Source organism: Gadus macrocephalus, chromosome 10, assembly GCF_031168955.1.
Source record: "Gadus macrocephalus chromosome 10, ASM3116895v1".
NCBI lineage: Eukaryota > Metazoa > Chordata > Actinopteri > Gadiformes > Gadidae > Gadus > Gadus macrocephalus.
In genome coordinates this window covers 1,539,364-1,557,755 of record NC_082391.1, presented here as the reverse complement: position 1 = coordinate 1,557,755, position 18,392 = coordinate 1,539,364, and the positions used below count along the sequence as shown (strand labels likewise).

The 18,392-nt window shown below is 43.9% G+C and overlaps 1 protein-coding gene across 1 annotated transcript; it reads left to right on the top strand.

Annotated features, from left to right (window-relative positions):
* Positions 1-300: 300 nt before the first annotated feature.
* LOC132466606 (nuclear cap-binding protein subunit 1) lies at positions 301-17,479 on the top strand. Its single transcript, XM_060063869.1, has 23 exons — positions 301-442; positions 3,892-3,980; positions 4,878-4,978; positions 5,152-5,308; positions 5,626-5,733; positions 6,084-6,205; positions 6,362-6,431; positions 7,016-7,231; positions 8,484-8,581; positions 8,915-8,978; positions 9,151-9,261; positions 9,666-9,730; positions 9,836-9,898; positions 10,038-10,112; positions 11,404-11,507; positions 11,673-11,795; positions 12,110-12,212; positions 12,569-12,662; positions 12,785-12,888; positions 14,577-14,694; positions 15,400-15,540; positions 15,744-15,857; positions 17,007-17,479. The coding sequence occupies exons 1-23, from the start codon at positions 409-411 to the stop codon at positions 17,118-17,120; spliced, it is 2,388 nt and encodes a 795-aa protein (XP_059919852.1). The 5' UTR covers positions 301-408; the 3' UTR covers positions 17,121-17,479.
* Positions 17,480-18,392: the final 913 nt, after the last annotated feature.

Here is an 18,392-nt window from a genome sequence, read left to right as displayed (position 1 = left end):
AAATACTATTGTTTTAATGTAATACACAGGTTCTGTCAGCTTGGCAGGTTACGCGCTACCTGTTGGATATATACACTCGTTTCAGAAGTATATTTTCTGTGATTCATAAAAATACTCATCAAGACAAAACTATGCGGAATCGGTAAATAAAATCTTGATGTTTAGTTTTAGAAAGCCAGCAATCCCCTGCATCTGTATGAACATCGGAAGACAAAATACGGCGGACCGGCAGCTACAGCCGCCTGACCCCCCGCTACACCGGATGTGCATCACTTGAATTCGACCGCTATTATTTTCTGCAACGGCGACTGAAACATCTAGAAGCCTTAAAAGTTGGTTACGCATTTTGCAAATTATTCCCTTTTGCACCAGTCGCTCAAAATCTGTTAGCATAACGGCATTAGGAAAATGTCAAGGAGACGACACAGTGACGAGAGTGATGGTAAGTAGATGTTAGTACACCATTTGATTTGATGCTGGGCTAAACAGCGGTGGCTAGCTAGCGTGCAAACGCTAAGCATTGAATGGTAGCAGCGTAGCATGTGTGCTATATTTAGCAAATCCAAATATTGGAAGAAGCCGTGGAAATTTCAAATCGTCCCATATAATGCGCACGTGTTGGGTCTATTGCATGCTTCCTGTTATTGACTGAACTTGACTGACAGCATTTAGCCTTATCTCCAGTGACTTAGCCTAGCCGCTAGCCTGTGGCAAAGCCGTGTGGATAACCATGGGGGTGTGACTCAAACAATGATGCGAGTGGTACCGTTTTAATTAAAAGTTAATGTCATAGGCAAGTGGAATTTATATATCCATCGGCCTTATTTTGATCACTGAAAGCAACGAATATACATTTGAAGTGGAGACAAGCGGCTAAGAAGACATTCTTTCTTAGTCTTATCTGAATGTATTTAATGTTGATATTAGGGCTGCAACAACGAATCGATAAAAATCGATTACTATAAGCGTTGGCTACGAATTTGGTCATCGATTCGTTGAGTCGCGCGATTAATACGTCACTCGTAGGCGCGGCACTGTTTACAGCCAGCCGCCGACAGTTTCATGGTTCATGTACACCCACAGCGAGCTTTAGTCTGAGCGACCACAGCTTGTATTTTGGTCATATCTTAACATCAGACTGTAGGCCTACATAAAAGTGTTGTACCTTCACTGTCTTTGGGTTAAAAAAAAAACTCCTTCAACTCAGTATCCGTCTAGTCCAACCAAAAACTCTTGACAGCTGCTGCTGCAGACGGGCTCGGAGTCGGCACCGCGTGCATCTACAGTCATTCAATGCAGCGGTAGTGATAATACAACCGGACGGTGTAGAAAGTCCCGTCAGTTAAAAATAGTGATCCAGTTTTTAAATCCATGTTAAAATCGGCAGGATATAGAGCTAGTTAGCTTAAAAAAAAGTAGCAAATAGTGTCAAATGTGATGTGTTCAGGTCGGCTCAGTAATATGATTGATGTGTTCAAATGCACAAAAGAAAATTGAGATTTTGGTGAAAACTTGTTTTCCCAGCAATATAAAAGATAGTAAAGATGGAATTATCACCTGTTTAACGTCCTATCTTGAGCTATGATCATCTTATCAGCAATTAAAGCAATAATAGTTATATTTCAACAAAATAATAGGTAAAGGAGTCTCGAATATGGCATCAATATCAATAAAAATTAACGATCGCCTGTCAGAGAGAAACTAAGATGATTTCATTTATTTTTAACCGTTAGTATTTACCAGTTAAAGATCTTATCGGTTAACCATGGACCTCCCCTATATACTGTGTATATATCTATTTATATAAATGTATATCATCCCAGTTATGTTTTTTTATTTCTTTTCATTTAATATTAGTTTTAATAGTTCCGGGACGTTGGAGCAATAACCTGGTGTTTTTACACTTCAGTCTGCACTGTGAATTTAAAGTAATGTTCATTTTTTTAATAAAAATGCGGCAATTACAAATGTTTCTTTTTTTTATCAGATTCATCGATTAATCTATCATTAAAATAATCGTTAGTTGATATAGCTTTCCCACCTCGTTTCTATATAGTATTACTTAAAGCAGTTTTCTTATTTTATACATTTTATGTGCTCGAACGATTCTTGCACCATTTTGGACAGGGATGTCCCGATGCCACTTTACATCTGACTGATACAGCAGCTTTGGCTTATTTCCGTTACCGATTGTTCTGCCCTCTACCCCCAGCGCTGTGCCAGGGTCGACAGATAGTTAAACTCCTTTCCAACAAACCATGCAGACGCCACTTTCCAGTTCACTCTTATGGTGTGACTGTCTGTGATGAAGTAGGGTAAAACAATGTTTTCAATGGCTAACTTGTAGCTAGAGAAGTACCACAGAGAAGACGAGTGCGAAGCACCTTGCTTGATCCAGTGTATAACGGTAATGGATGGTAGATCAGATGGCATCAGTGAACCATTAAAAAAACGAATGTTCTATTACATTTATGAGCACAGGGGAAACATACATGTAACAGGACACCGATATCAGTCCGTTACACGGGAAAATAAACCTCCAGAAACCCCAAATCCCGGCTGGACAGTTGACTCGTTGCCCACACTGCATAAGATTCGTGACCATGGTGCCTCAGTGGCAATGTTTTTAAAAAAATGTATGAGTTTTGCGGAGACTGGTGAGCGATTCTGCGGTCCTGACATCGGCAGGGAGCTCGTTCCACCACTGAGGTCCCAAAACAGAGAAAGTTAAAATGTAGTTCAAATGACTCCGTAGTCCGCACGCAATTGGATAGTCCTTCAACCAATCAGATTAACGATCCGGATGACGTATTATGCCGATTGACGGAGAAAATACCGTGACCATTTAAGTTTAGCATTGTGTTTCTGGGTTAAATATTGACATTGTTAGGCTCCGAAACGTCCGTAATGGTTTAGTTTTTTCTGAGTTTTGCCGATCACAAAAGCTGTGATCCACTCTAGCCCAAGCTAGCGCACGTGACGTCAACACGCTCTAGCCTCAACAGAAGACCAATTGAAAATATAGAAAGCAAATTTTTTATTTCGGCTGTTGCACTTTTTTCTTCTTCAGGGTTGAAATGTTTGCCACTTACATTTAATTAAGCCAAGTGTTAAACAGGTAGCTTAATGCAATGGCTCTCATGCGAATGCCACTAATTGGCCTCTCGTTTTTATCGATGACTGGCTGCGGGCATCAGATCATATATTTTTCTCCTCTCCAATATCCGATCCAGCGTACTGTGTCATTATCTGCCCGATGCCGCGGTTCGGATCGGGACATCCTAAATTTTGGTTATATTTTTATTGTTCAATGTATATGCCAATTTTTGTCCATACATTGTTCAATGTATGGCCAACAAATGGTGGCTATGAACAATATTGCACCCTCTACGGTCATTCTCCTTATGTTTGGATGTCTTTTGTTACACAAAAAAAATCATGTTTGTCGTGCATGAACTTTTTGTCAACAATTCTGTGAAGTGTTCAATCACTTCAGAAAACTTTGAACATTGAAGGCCTTTGATTCGTTGACCGAATGTTGAAGTATCTTTTTGTACTGTCAACCAAAGGCATGCCGGTACAAAGAGGATTACCCAAGCTGTCCATAGAGGTGCAATATTGCTGAGTTAGCGCCATTAAATACAAACAACTTTATGGTTTGTATTTTCAGGTATAGGGGACTCCATGGTGGGAATTGTGACTAAAATGTGTAATGTCTAGTAATGTGAATTGGTCTATTGTTGCTGCTTGCAGCTGGCCACTCGTTCTCACATGGGAGAGTACATTTCACGTCAAGTTATTGCTCTTTTAAACGGATACTCCTGATAATGTCACCGTTCTAAGTTTGATTTGGTTCCGCCTCATTATCAATCTCCTCGCCCCTTCATGTAGGAGGCCAGGCCCACAAGAGGAGGAGAACATCGGAGCCCACTGAGATTGAAGACCGCCTGGAGTCGTTGATATGTCGTGTGGGAGAGAAGGTATTTCCCGATATGTGACCCAACGCTCTCTACAGTAATGCTGGGTCACTGGGTCACACAGTGATCCCGTTAAAAACAGTGATTTACAATATGTTTTGCCTGCTGTGATGCATCTTTTGCCCATTATCCTCATTGCTGGCCCTGCTTTGACACGCATGCTAGAGGCAAAATTTCCAATACAGAACAAGACTGCTGGTGACATGTTTTACAGCACATGACTAACTAGAAACATGTATTTTACAGGTGTGTTCGTCCTTTTATAGGACGATCAGATACGTATCTAGATACATGTGCTACATACGATACAGGGATGTTGTATTTTAACATGGAACGATTAGATGTTCCTAAGATCCGGTGCGTTTTGATCAGATATGATTCAATCCGATAGATGCGGTTAATATTCGTTCAATGTTTCTATTAATTAAAATAAGCCTTCTATGAAAGAGCCATTGCCTCCTTTCAAATAGATATATGGTATAGTAAGTAAGTAAGTAAGTAACACTTATTTATAAGGCACATTTAAAAACAGTTTTCACTGGCCAAAGTGCCGTACATGGTGCAAAAAAGGCATGTAAAAGAACACATACCACATACATAGACAGTACATGAAAACATAAAACTAACAACAGATCACAAAAGGGGACGAAAGGCCAGGGAGAAGAGGTGTGTTTTGAGCCTAGAATTTAAGATGGTGACGGAAGGATTGAAGGCGGCAGTTCGTTCCAAAAAGATTTATTGACAGATGACGGATTATTCGATTCTCTTTAAGGCCATGCACGTTCGGATAAGTGACACGGTGCGTTCGAGTAGCAAAACTGGTATGAATCCGATCTCGCTGTCCCATGTAAACGCACTGAAGGTTGCCGTGTCTGATGTGCGGGTCCCCCCCTCCCACAGAGCACCTCCTCCCTGGAGAGCAACCTGGAGGGGCTGGCGGGCGTCCTGGAGGCGGACCTCCCCAACTACAAGAACAAGATCCTGCGCATCTTGTGTGCTGTGTACGTTCGTGAAATGGCTTTTTATGAGTGCTTTGAATGCATCTCATTCATATTCTTTCCGTAGTTTAACTTGTAGTTCATTCATAAAAAAAATTGTTTTGTCAATTCCGTGTTCCCTTTCCTTCAAAGTCGTAGTCCTTATATTGGACTGATCCTATATATTTGTGTTCCAGTGCTCGAACCCTACCAGAGAAGCTGTCTGTGTATACTACGCTAGTGGGCCTCCTCAACGCGAGGAACTACAACTTTGGCGGCGAGTTTGTGGAAGCCATGATCAGACAACTCAAGGAAACGTTGAAAAACAATTTCTACAATGAAGCACTTTACCTGGTCAGTTGTGTGTGTCACGGGGAGCATCACTGGTTACTCCCGAAAGTATCGAAGTACACGAAGTACATTGTGCCGACATGTATCGAACATGTCGGCACAAAGTATTTCAGCAAACACCTACCTGTAGGCATTATTCTGCTGAATGCCCTAACCCCTTTCTGCTACTTAATGTAAAACATCTTGGATGGACGAGTTGAATACATATGAACTAATGTCTGTGTAATTGTTTGTATTCATATTTTGTAGCTACTTGATATTATCCTTTGATTGTAGCGTTGAATCCAATTGTCTGTTAAAATGTTAACGTCTATTCTCAGGTGCGTTTTCTGTCCGACCTGGTGAACTGTCATGTGATCGCGGCTCCCTCCATGGTGGCCATGTTTGAGAACTTCATCAGCGTGACGCAGGAGGACGACGTCCCTCAGGTAGAGCAGGGGCGCATACGTACCGAGGACAGAGTGATGGGTGCTGTGTTTAGGAAGCGGCCATCCAAAGCCATTTGAGACTTTCTTTCACATTCTTTCATGTTGAAAGAATGTGACTCTTCCAGAGTTAAACTTTATTTTGGCAGGATAGTCTAGTCGTGAGGGGGTTTGACTCAAAGCCAAAATGTTCTGGGTTCAATCCTGATGTTTGCATTTCTGTTGGCCTAAAACCCATCTCTGGCTGTTCAAAACGTAAGAACTTAAAGGTGTCCGACATAGACGTTAGTGCTTTAGGCTCCTCCCCTCCTGCAGTATAAAGGTTGTTCTGTGGGACCCTTTTGTGTTCTCAGGTGCGGTCGGATTGGTTCGTGCACGTTGTTCTTTCCTGTCTGCCCTGGGTGGGGAAGGAGCTCTACGAGAAGAAGGACGTCGAGATGGACCGCCTCCTCAGCCAGATCGAAGGATACCTCAAGTACGGTCCTTCGAGTGTTTTTAAAACGACCAACTTGAAATTAGAATGTAAAGACGACCTCACATGAAAGGCTTTGTTTCAAAGTGTGTCTGTAAGAAGTGATTTGAGGGAGGGTGTTGGAGCCTGGCCACGGCCTCATGGTTGTTTCCTCTGCAGGAGGCGGTCAAAGACCCACCTGCCCATGCTCCAGGTGTGGACGGCAGAGAAGCCCCACCCCCAGGAGGAGGTGAGGGAACACACGGCTCCTCCACCTGTCCCACGTCCATGTTGACCTGTCCCACGTCCATGTTGATCTGTCCCACGTCCATGTTGACCTGTCCCACGTCCATGTTGACCTGTCCCACGTCCATGCTGATCTGTCCCATGTCCATGTTGATCTGTCCCACGTCCATGTTGATCTGTCCCACGTCCATGCTGATCTGTCCCACGTCCATGTTGATCTGTCCCACGTCCATGCTGATCTGTCCCATGTCCACAGCCGATCAAGTGTCGTCCTCTCTTTTGTTGAAATCGTACCTTCTGTGATAAAGGTTTTTACTGTCATTTTAAGTAAATGTCCTGATGTGTTACCCTAGTTAAGACGACAATTCAGTTGATATTCAGGTGTAGAAGAGGATACATTTCCATACTTTATTAATCCCATGGGGAATTTAATGTTTATTAAAACTCGGATTATGAACTCTGCATGTTGTGATCCCGTCGTGCCAGGAGCAGCTGGCTGCCATGCAGTGCAGTGCCCCCTAGTGGTTTGATGACGAACCGTTTGGTTCGCTGTACGACTGAAGTCTGATTTGACCCTGGCTCTTCCAGTACCTGGACTGTCTGTGGGCCCAGATCCAGAAGCTGAAGAAGGATCGCTGGCAGGAACGCCACATCCTGCGGCCCTACATCGCCTTCGACAGCGTCCTGTGTGAGGCGCTGCAGCACAACCTGCCCCCCTTTACCCCGCCGGGGCACCTGCCCGACACCCAGTACCCCATGCCCCGGGTCATCTTCCGCATGTTTGACTACACGGATGCCCCAGAGGTAGGAGACAATAGCCCCCCTCGGCTCAATGTTGCGTGTTTGCTTATAGTGTCCTCGCTGTGCACGTGGGAAGGCCCTCAAATTACGGCCTTTCACATCCTCTCATATACACAAACTATGTATAATATACATCACATATCAAACCACCTCACTGTGATCACATCTCCTCAAAGAGGCCAAATACCATCACCAGCAAACTTTTCTTCTAGTTACAACAAATTATGTCTTCCCTTTGTTATTCTTGTCATCAAAGTTGTGTTTGATTCCACGAAACCACTAGCAAGTGATGGTCTACTCATTTAAAAAAATTGCTTTAGCTAATGGAGGGTTTCACAGGAAATCTGTAAATTGCCTTAAATTAGGACGGGTCTTTATCTCCCTCTGGTGGCAGTATGGTGCAATGGTTTGATATAGGGGTCAACGTTAAACAATAGGTACTCACGATATTCACCTGTTTGTGTCTCATCATGTTGATATTGTACTTTATGCATCGGCTTGGATCAGATTAATTGCTTTTATTTTTAGGCTTTAGGGCTTTTGGTCAATTGTTTGGTTACAGACCTGCACATTGGTCAAATCCATGGTGCTACTTTCATAAAGACGTTATCCATTATTTTCGATGGGCGAGGGACATTAGCAGACCAATTAGTTTGTATATGTGATTAATAGGCTATATTGTTTTAGAAATGAAATATGAATGTAATACTCAACACTCCGCACCTTGTGATATAATAATTGTGTGCTATAATGGAGGATACAGACTTGTAGGACTGGAGGTGAAACTCTGTCTGGCACGTTGCTCTGTGGCTCGTCTGGTGTGAACCGCTTAACATTGAAGCTCTGCTGTAACGGAGTCTAAGAGTGGATCTGAAACCCCACTGACCTCCTTCAAACAGTACTTATTTAGAGTCGAGTAGGAAGTTAATCATGAGATAAGGGGACGTATTTTTAAAAAGAAAATCCCATCGATGGGTCGCAGAGTTGGTTGTGTGAGTGTATTAATCAGAAATGCCTCGATACTGCCTCTGTGGTCTGTTAGTGAACAGGGCAGTGGAGTGAGAGCACTGTGGGTTGAGAAAATGAACTGATGCTAGACAGCAATCAATTCTACACTCACCATTTAAGCATAGGTAGTAAGTACACCACAAGATCACATGTACTGTTCAATAGTTACGCTAGCTTTCTGAATCAAATGTCCTCAATGAAAGTGTTTTACCTTTGACTCACTCCCTGAACCCGTCTTGGTGCCCAGGGTCCAGTGATGCCCGGGAGCCACTCCGTGGAGCGCTTTGTGATCGAGGAGAACCTGCACAACATCATCAAGTCTCACTGGAGGGAGAGGAAGTCATGGTGGGACTCCCTGACTCAGAGCTGTGTATATGCTCACAGAAATACCTTTTGTAGCATGCTCAGTTCAGTGATAAGACTGTATACTTTTGGGGTTTTGAAGTATGATTACATGCCAGATGTAGCTCCTCACATTAGTAATTGTTGCAAAGAATTGATTGTGGGTTTTTGGGGGTATATTGACATTGGATATTATATTTAATGACAAACAGGTTCGGCTCTGTCCTAACCAAACATAAATAAAATATAGTGGATGTTGAATATTAACTCAAATACTTTTCTGAGTTGTGATTGGTCGATGTAACTTCATAAACGTTGCCTTCTTTCTCCCCTCAGTGCGGCTCAGTTACTCAGCTACCCTGGGAAGAACAAGATCCCTCTGAACTACCACATCGTGGAGGTACGCTGGTCTCCATCACGACCGTGACCTAAGGGATACTGCGGCCTTAAGATACAGATTGAATTATCCATCGCACAAAACTTTGGGCGGAATTACAGGAAGAATGAATAAGAATATACTAGTTGTGTCTGCTTTACATTTGATAAGTCACCACCCCCCACCCCTCCCTCAGGTGATCTTTGGAGAGCTGTTCCAGCTTCCCTGCGCCCCCCACCTGGACGTCATGTACACCACGCTGCTCATTGAGCTCTGCAAGCTGCAACCTGGATCTCTGCCTCAAGTCGTATCCTCGCTCCATTCTGACGGGGAAGGGTTCGCACGGGGAGAGGGCTAGATAACGGCGGATGGGAATTCATTCATCCCAGACGGGAAACTTGGGAATCTTATTCAGTTTACTATAGAAATGGTGGACAACTAGGGAACGACAAAGGAAAAGTTAGCATTACTCAAATATAATGTTAATACAATCATTTATAAATGGCAAAGTAAAGTAATCCCAATTGATGACTTGTGGAGTATATAGCTTTTGTAGGCAAGCTGATCAGTTAAGCTTCAGCGTAACCTACCGAGTTGCTAGATAAATAGCCATTCAGTCCTGTTATGTCTGATGTTAATATAAATGTAAGGTCCCCTATGGGTACTTCTGGGTGTCTTCTCTGACGTTTGACCTTGACAGTTTCCTTCCAGCTGGCCCAAGCCACTGAGATGCTGTACATGAGACTGGACACCATGAACACCACCTGCATAGATAGGTGAGGCCTGGCTTTAAACATGAGGTTAAAGGATTTCAAATTGGCTTTTTTTCGCATGGAGGAGGCTGTGCGACCTTTGCTCATATCAATGAATTTGTTTTTCAGACTGATCAACTGGTTTTCGCACCATTTGAGTAACTTCCAATTCCGATGGAGCTGGGACGACTGGTAATCAATACGTTTAATGAATACCAGAGTTATAATGTTTAGAACTCTACAGGCGTTGATAATCATGTAGTGTGTGTGTATAAGGGCTCTAGGGATAAATGAGTTGCTCTTGAATCTGCTCACCCGTTCCCCTCTTTAGGGCAGACTGTTTGACGCTGGATGCGGAGAAACCCAAACCAAAGTTTGTCAAGGAAGTTCTTGAGAAGAGCATGAGGTAAGGAAGCATTAGGAGACTTTTTATTGCCTTTTCATTCAAATTGTTCTGGTATAACTGATCTGACTATTTAGTCATGTAGCAGACCCTTTTTACCAAATGCTACTTGAAGTGTAATTCAGACGAAAATGGAGCCGAGGGTCTTTTCGAATTCAGGACCCTTGTTCTCGTTGATCAACCAGTGTAGGGCTTGCCCGGTGCCACGCTTACAGCCCAAGTGGCTTACATTGCATTGGGGTCTGTGTCTTACCAGTAGCTCCGTGTTTACAGGAAGTCCATACAAGTCGAATAGCGAATGCTTCGGAGTTCAGTTCAAGGAGGAAAGTTGTGGAATTTATAATTCCATGGAAAAGTCCCATGTTAAACTCCAATAATTGTTCTTGCACAACTTGTTTATTACATGCAACCGATTGTTATGCTCTCGACAGCATAACAATCCAGCTATGCCACAACGGCTGGAAACAACCTATTACTGTGCGCTCCCAAGTTAATGGCGTCCGTAAATAATATTATTTACGGACGCCATTAACGTTGGAGCGCACATAACAGGCGGCAACAAATGTAGCTTAAAGGATATTTTGCCTGTAACTTGCACATGCAGCTCCATTAATTTCCGTGTCAACTCTCGCTAGATATTGTCACAAACAGCCAAGTATCAAGAGGGGAGATTGTTGAGTTAAATGAGTTGGCGCCTCTATTATATTATTGACGGTAGCCATTTACGTGGTCGAGCAGTGATGTGGTGTTTCCAGCCGTTTTGGCGAAGCTGGATTGTAACGCTGTCGAGAGCTTAGATTAAATGGATTAAACAGGTTGTAGAAGAACAATTATTGGAGTTTAACAAGCATATCCATGGAATTATAAATTCCAACCCTTGAACTAAACTCCGGTGCATTCGGTAATCTACTTCCTGTAAACATGGACCTACTGGTAAGACTTGTAAAACCGACTTTTTAAATAAACTTCCTATACACTAAGTCGTTGATTCATTGTTTTATGTGAAGGGACCCTAGGCTTATTTTATGTTTTCATGCCGACAAAGACCCTGGGTTCAATTGTCGCTGGAATTACACCAAAGCTAATTCAGATAGAGGTCATTAAGGAGCAGCTATGGGGACAGACATGTACGTCGTTCTCTAGTAGGACAGCAGGTATTCAGGGGATCTGGTGCATTGAACCCGTAAGCTTTCAGCTGAGAGACAAAACCCCGTAGCCTTCCAGCGGCTGCCAGTGACTAATAAAGCGCAAGGCGGTGTTCCGTGAGGTCCTCATATTGCTTTGTGTCGTGCAGGCTGTCCTACCACCAGAGGATAGTGGACATCGTCCCCGCGGGTTTCACGCCCCTAATCCCGGCCGAGCCATCCTTCTTCTACAAATACGGAGAGGAGTCTGGCGGTAAGCTGAACGCACCCCTTGAATAGCAAACTAGCGCTTAAAGCCCAACTATACATTGAAATGAATGCAGAAAAAAGTGTGAGCTTGGTGTGTGTCTTAAGATATCAAATCCAACGCCCAGACTCTGTCTATGTCTCTCAATCTGTCTCTGTCTGTCTGGCGTAGCTTCGTTACCGGGATACCAAACCTCCGTCACCGTGGGCAACGCCATCAAGAACCGGGCGTCCAACGAGGAGATCCTGGCGATCCTGAAGGACATGCCCAAACCCAACCAGGAGGAGGACGACGGTGAGCCAGTTATATCAGATCCCTGCAAACCCTTTCACCGATGGGGAACTCATGTTGACCTAGGCTACGTGTCACTTCCTCTCTTTTTAAACCCACGCCCAATGCAGAAAAACACCCATGCAAATGTGCATTTATTCTAAGAGAATATCATGTGTTCTTGAGGTTTGTGGTCCTATCTTTTTCCGGAACCCCATCCACAAAGCCAAACAGTGATTGCTGAAACAGCATCTAATGGTCAATGGTCCGTTTGTCCTTCTGTGTACTGATTTCTGTGTTTTCTTCTCCCTCTCTCTCTGCCGTGGTGGTTCGTCTAGACGAGGGTGAGAGCTTCAACCCTCTGAAAACGGAGGTGTTTTTGCAGACGCTGCTCCACTTGGCCGCCAAGTCCTTCAGCCACTCCTTCAGTGCCCTCGCCAAGTAGGTCGACCGTCGAGTGACCAAACTACTCAGAGACTAAAGTAGGATGCTAACGGCCTTCTTCAGAAAACTTTCAGAGCCACTCTCTAGACGAGCATTGAATCGATGTTTAATGAGAACATGAACACGGGAGGATTTACCGGAATCCGACAAAGGGCTTCTGTACATTTATTATGTTGGTTACACTGGTCATAGAGAGTTGGTGAATCCTTTATATTTAAGTATGTTACTATGTATATATTGTAACTACGTTATTTCTTTCGGCGTCAAAACTGCTCTTAGGTTGGGCCTGTTCTCTGTTGGATATTGGTTCCACCAGGCTGCGGTCTAACGCGTGTCGTGGTTCTGCCCTCCAGGTTCCATGAGATTCTGAAGGTGCTGACTGATAGCGATGAGGGGAAGTTACACATCCTCAGGGTGGTGTATGAGGTGTGGCGGAACCATCCCCAGGTACTGACCCGGTGCATGTCGTGTTTCACCTGCCATGTTGTCTGCAAGAACCGCCTGTTCTTCTTCCGTCTCCCCTCCCCACTCCACGTGAATGTGCTTTTTCACTTCCTGCTCTGTTCCAGATGATCTCGGTGCTGGTAGACAAGATGATCCGCACCCAGATCGTGGACTGTGCTGCAGTCGCCAACTGGCTCTTCTCCCAAGACATGGCCCACGAATTCACCAGGTAGGCCACGCCATTTAACCCTTTAACATGGCCCACGAATTCACCAGGTAGGCCACGCCATTTAACCCTTTAACATGGCCCACGAATTCACCAGGTAGGCCACGCCATTTAACCCTTTAACATGGCCCACGAATTCACCAGGTAGGCCACGCCATTTAACCCTTTAACATGGCCCACGAATTCACCAGGTAGGCCACGCCATTTAAGCCTTTAACATGGCCCACGAATTCACCAGGTAGGCCACGCCATTTAACACTTTAACATGGCCCACGAATTCACCAGGTAGGCCACGCCATTTAACCCTTTAACATGGCCCACGAATTCACCAGGTAGGCCACGCCATTTAACACTTTAACAGACATGGCCCACGAATTCACCAGGTAGGCCACGCCATTTAAGCCTTTAACATGGCCCACGAATTCACCAGGTAGGCCACGCCATTTAACCCTTTAACATGGCCCACGAATTCACCAGGTAGGCCACGCCATTTAACACTTTAACATGGCCCACGAATTCACCAGGTAGGCCACGCCATTTAACCCTTTAACATGGCCCACGAATTCACCAGGTAGGCCACGCCATTTAACACTTTAACAGACATGGCCCACGAATTCACCAGGTAGGCCACGCCATTTAACACTTTAACAGACATGGCCCACGAATTCACCAGGTAGGCCACGCCATTTAACACTTTAACAGACATGGCCCACGAATTCACCAGGTAGGCCACGCCATTTAACACTTTAACAGACATGGCCCACGAATTCACCAGGTAGGCCACGCCATTTAACACTTTAACAGACATGGCCCACGAATTCACCAGGTAGGCCACGCCATTTAACACTTTAACAGACATGGCCCACGAATTCACCAGGTAGGCCACGCCATTTAACCCTTTAACAGACATGGCCCACGAATTCACCAGGTAGGCCACGCCATTTAACACTTTAACAGACATGGCCCACGAATTCACCAGGTAGGCCACGCCATTTAACACTTTAACAGACATGGCCCACGAATTCACCAGGTAGGCCACGCCATTTAACACTTTAACAGACATGGCCCACAAATTCACCAGGTAGGCCACGCCATTTAACACTTTAACATGGAAAATATCTACAAGGTGTTGTAGCATAAAATATAATGCAAAAACAAGCTTTTTGAAAGCTTTGCACGTTTTTACCTTTTTAATGTTTTCTTTATGTACTTTGTCAATATGATTAGGTGAGTGCTGCATGCAGCGCTCACCCTATTTTTCTTCTTAGGTTTTATTCTGTCTTTATTATTCTCTACAAACTTTGGGACCTATCTCCTTCCACAATTATTCACCTACACACCCACACTTTAAAAATGTTCAGCGCCATAAGAAAGCTCAGACTCTAAGGAGTCCAAACGAATAAGCCTCATCGTTTGGTGCTTTTATTTCAATGAACTGGGTGTGATGGAATCAGGTGTTGGCTTTTCCTTCTTCAGCTTCCATACCGTAGTCGGGAAGCACTGGGATATATTTTATTCTCCAGGGTAGGAGAGTCCCTGTGGTTCCGGAGCAAAACCCCATCAGTTCACTCGTAACAAGAACATGGACCAAACTCTACGTGCTAACACGTAGAATTGGGTCTTCTTAAGATGATAGTTCTAAAACGTTATTTGCTTCAATGGCCTACCCTACGTTGTTGCTCTACCTTCAGGTTCTACATCTGGGAGATCCTGCACTCGACCATCCGCAAGATGAACAAACACGTCCAGAAGATCCAGAAGGAGCTCGAGGAGGTCAAAGCCCGGCTGGACAAGCAGCAGAACAAGAAGGTTGGGAAGGCAGCCATGTTGGTGGATTATGTTGGTGGTTATCCTGGTTGAGTTACAGTGACATTCATGGTCGCATTGTTCTTCTGGATTTAAAAGCGGCCGTAGCTTCTGAAAGAATGTACAGTATACATCAGGGCGAAGCACGGCCTGCTTTGTCTTTCTTGCTGTTTTTTGGTTAATTTATGAAAGATTAGTTAAGGAGGTTTGCATTGTGTATATATGTACAGTATCTCACAAAAGTGAGTACGCTCGTAAATATTTTATTAAATCTATTCATGGGTCAACACTGAAGAAATGACACTTTGATGCAATGTAAAGTAGTCAGTGTACAGCTTGTATTGTACTGTCCCTTCAGAATATGGTGGATGTTGGAGACCTTCCGTTTCAGGACGCTCAATAGGGTTTAGGTCTGGAGGCATGTTCAGCCAGTCCATCACCTTTACCCTCAGCTTCTTCAGCAAGGCAGGGGTGGTCTTGGAGGTGTGTTTGGGGTCGTTATCTGCCTCTGAGCGTGCTGAGCGTCACACCCGGAGGTTGTCTCTGTGGCGTGGAAGAGGGTTCCAGTGTGACGGGTGTACTCGCGTTTGTGCGACACTGTATAACGCGCGTCGATGCATTTAGAGTAACCGACACAAGCGCCGATGTCGCTCCACGCGTCGTCCGTCCCTCTCAGAGCTCTAATGGTGCGTGCTTCTGTCTTACCAGCGGGACAGCGGGGATGAAGAGGACATGGAGAAGAACAGCGAGGACGAGGAGGGGCAGCTGGAGGAGCAGATCGAGAGGCTTCAGGAGAAGGTGGAGTCGGCCCAGAGCGAACAGAAGAACCTCTTCCTCGTCATATTCCAGGTAGCTAGCCCCACCCAAACACCCCCGTTCACCGTGACGTCCCTCAGCCCTACCCCCACCAACCCAGTCAGACCCCCGGTGTTTTAAAAGTATTCTAAAAGCGTGCGGATTTCAGTTTTGTTCAGAAAGTACATTGATGCATATGGTCTCAAAGTGCGCTGATTTAAGTGCAGTGTGCTCCCTGTGTGCATGTCGTTGTGTAGCGCTTCATCATGATGCTGACGGAGCACCTGGTCCGCTGTGAGACGGGCAGCGTGGACATCAACACGCCCTGGTACAAGACGTGCACCGAGAGACTGCAGCAGATCTTCCTCATGGTAACACCAACACACCACCACTATGTAGCTCGACAAAATGGAACTACCCCGATGTATTTAGACCGGGGATGTGAATATCTACCTTTTTTTTTTTTCATGGTCTAATAATCAGAGGGTAGTACGAACGAATAATCATATATTCAACATTCACAAAGGCATCCATGGATCATTGGCCTTAAATCACTTCATATCTTAGATAATATATGGCTGGGCAAAGATTAAAAGTTTAATCGCATAGTATTGGTGAATTAACTTGTGATGAATCACACTTTTAAAATTATATTTTAAATCCACTCCAATTGAGGTTGAATGAGATTATCAAATGGAATGACAGATAATCATTCATACCAAATGTAATTGAATGTAAGTGGAACTAAAATCAAAAAAGATTTCTGATGCGAATGTTGACATTCTCTGGGCATTTTGTATTAATCGCGTTAAAGTAAGTAATTTACGCGTCAACTTGCCCTGACATAATATTTATGCTTGTTTATATAGTTTTTCCTGTGTGTGATTAAGAATAAAAAAAACTAGAAAATGCATTTTCTTGCAGAAAATGTGATGCTGTGGTGCAAAGTGAAGCTGAATATATGTTTTAATAAAGCCACAGTAAACGGCGTAAAGACATGTGGCATCGAATGGCTTGAATCAAGTGAAACAATTGAACAGAAAAATAGTTAAACAAATTGTGTGTGTGTGTGTGTGTGTGTGTGTGTGTGTGTGTGTGTGTGTGTGTGTGTGTGTGTGTGTGTGTGTGTGTGTGTGTGTGTGTGTGTGTGTGTGTGTGTGTGTGTGTGTGTGTGTGTGTGTAAGCTCACAAAATGATGAGGCTTGGAGTCACAGCTTTCATATGACAATATATCTTCTGTAGATGGCATCATTTAAAAAAAGAAATGTTAAGCATTGTTGTTGGCATTAAGCTTCTACCAGAAGTACTGGATATGTTGGTTGCCCTATAAACGGGGGTCCCTACACAAACGGCCGATATATAACAATCATACTTCCAATCGATTTTAATAGTTTTAGTGCCAGTGAAACAAGAAATGTAGAACCAGTGGATAAAAGACTTTCACCGTGGATTCAGTTGGTTAATGACTGTAATCAGCTGATACGGGTCGAGTACTGATCTGTGGTCTCTCCCGTCATCAGCACCACGTGACCATCCAGCCCTACGTAGGGACCCTGGAGAACCTGTTGTTCACAGCCGAGCTGGACCCACACATCCTGGCCGTGTACCAGCAGTTCTGTGCCCTGCAGCTCTGAGGCGCACCACACACACACCAGCTCTTGCATCAAGATTCTCATCATAACATTTGATTTTTATTTTTATACTTTGTTTGCTATGGAGTAGCTGACTGCATAGTAGCCTGTTGTTTAGGACATTTTCTTTGAAAGAGTACAAACAGGAAATGTGAAAAAGCGATTTTTCTGTAGTGTTTTAGTTTTTGGTCCCTTTGTTTCTTTTTACCATATACTCTTAGTCCTGTGAGTGTTTTAACCCGTCGCTCACTGAGCCTGACTGACAAAGGAGATGGCTTTAGATTGACTCAAAACCCTCTACTTTTTATATGTATTTTATGTAAACTGGGAAAATATTAAAGCTCTTTGGAGTCTTCACATGACTTTTTTTATGTGTTTGACTGCTATCCTGCACATTGCAGAACACACACTTTCTCTACTATACAGATTAATCCTGCTACTGATAGGTAGATATTTTTTGCAGTTCTTTCATAGCAGCATAAATTGCGGGGGATTTTTTTTATTTTTTTATAATGTTAAAGTAATAAGGTTCAAACGGATTCATATGTTGATTCTGTGGTCCTAAATCCACAAGAAATCCTTATACATTGTGATTTGTCTTTAAACATTGCTACTTTGATGCATCTGTGCGATTTTAGAGTTAAGAGGGCAGGAAAGAGTGAAAGCAAGGAAAACATTTTCAGTAGAAATAGAAATAAACCAGGGGCCTCATTAATCAACCATGAGTAGAAAAGGCTCTAAATTCTCTCTGAAATTTAGTTTGTGCAAAAGCAAGTACAAAATTATCATCAAACGTGTGCAAGGCAACCGTTCGCACATCAGTAAGTAATCAGTCTTGATACATTCCAACTGTTCTTAAAGGAGAACTCCGGCGATTTTTAACCCCGTTATTGTTTTCCTCAGGGCCGGGTTGGGCCATGTTGTGGGAAGCTAAAAAACGGACAAATTAATTCAACCAGGGCAGATATCTGCACTGGCTGCCGGTGCTACGGAATAGCTATAACGCTAACCTATGGGGGCAAGCTCTTTATCCGCTTTTGGGGCTTCTAAACACATTCAGAAAACCATTCCAAGACCCTTTGTAACACGAGTTGGTTCCTTACGAGACACAACCGTGCTCGTTTAACTCAAATAGTGTGGCGAAATATATATATATATATGTATATCAGAACGGATGCGCTCCCAGCACTAGACATTGGCTGTGTATCCACGCGCATTGTTCCGCTATCGGCAAGTAAAGGCTTTCTGGATATGTAATCTGCGGTGAGTGTTTAC

Excerpts from the sequence above, each read along its gene's own strand:
- LOC132466606 (XM_060063869.1), top strand. The coding sequence starts at position 409 with ATGTCAAGGAGACGACACAGTGACGAGAGTGATG. Across the intron at positions 6,432-7,015 it reads AGCCCCACCCCCAGGAGGAG|TACCTGGACTGTCTGTGGGC; the intron begins GTGAGGGAACAC and ends TGGCTCTTCCAG. Across the intron at positions 9,262-9,665 it reads CTGGATCTCTGCCTCAAGTC|CTGGCCCAAGCCACTGAGAT; the intron begins GTATCCTCGCTC and ends GTTTCCTTCCAG.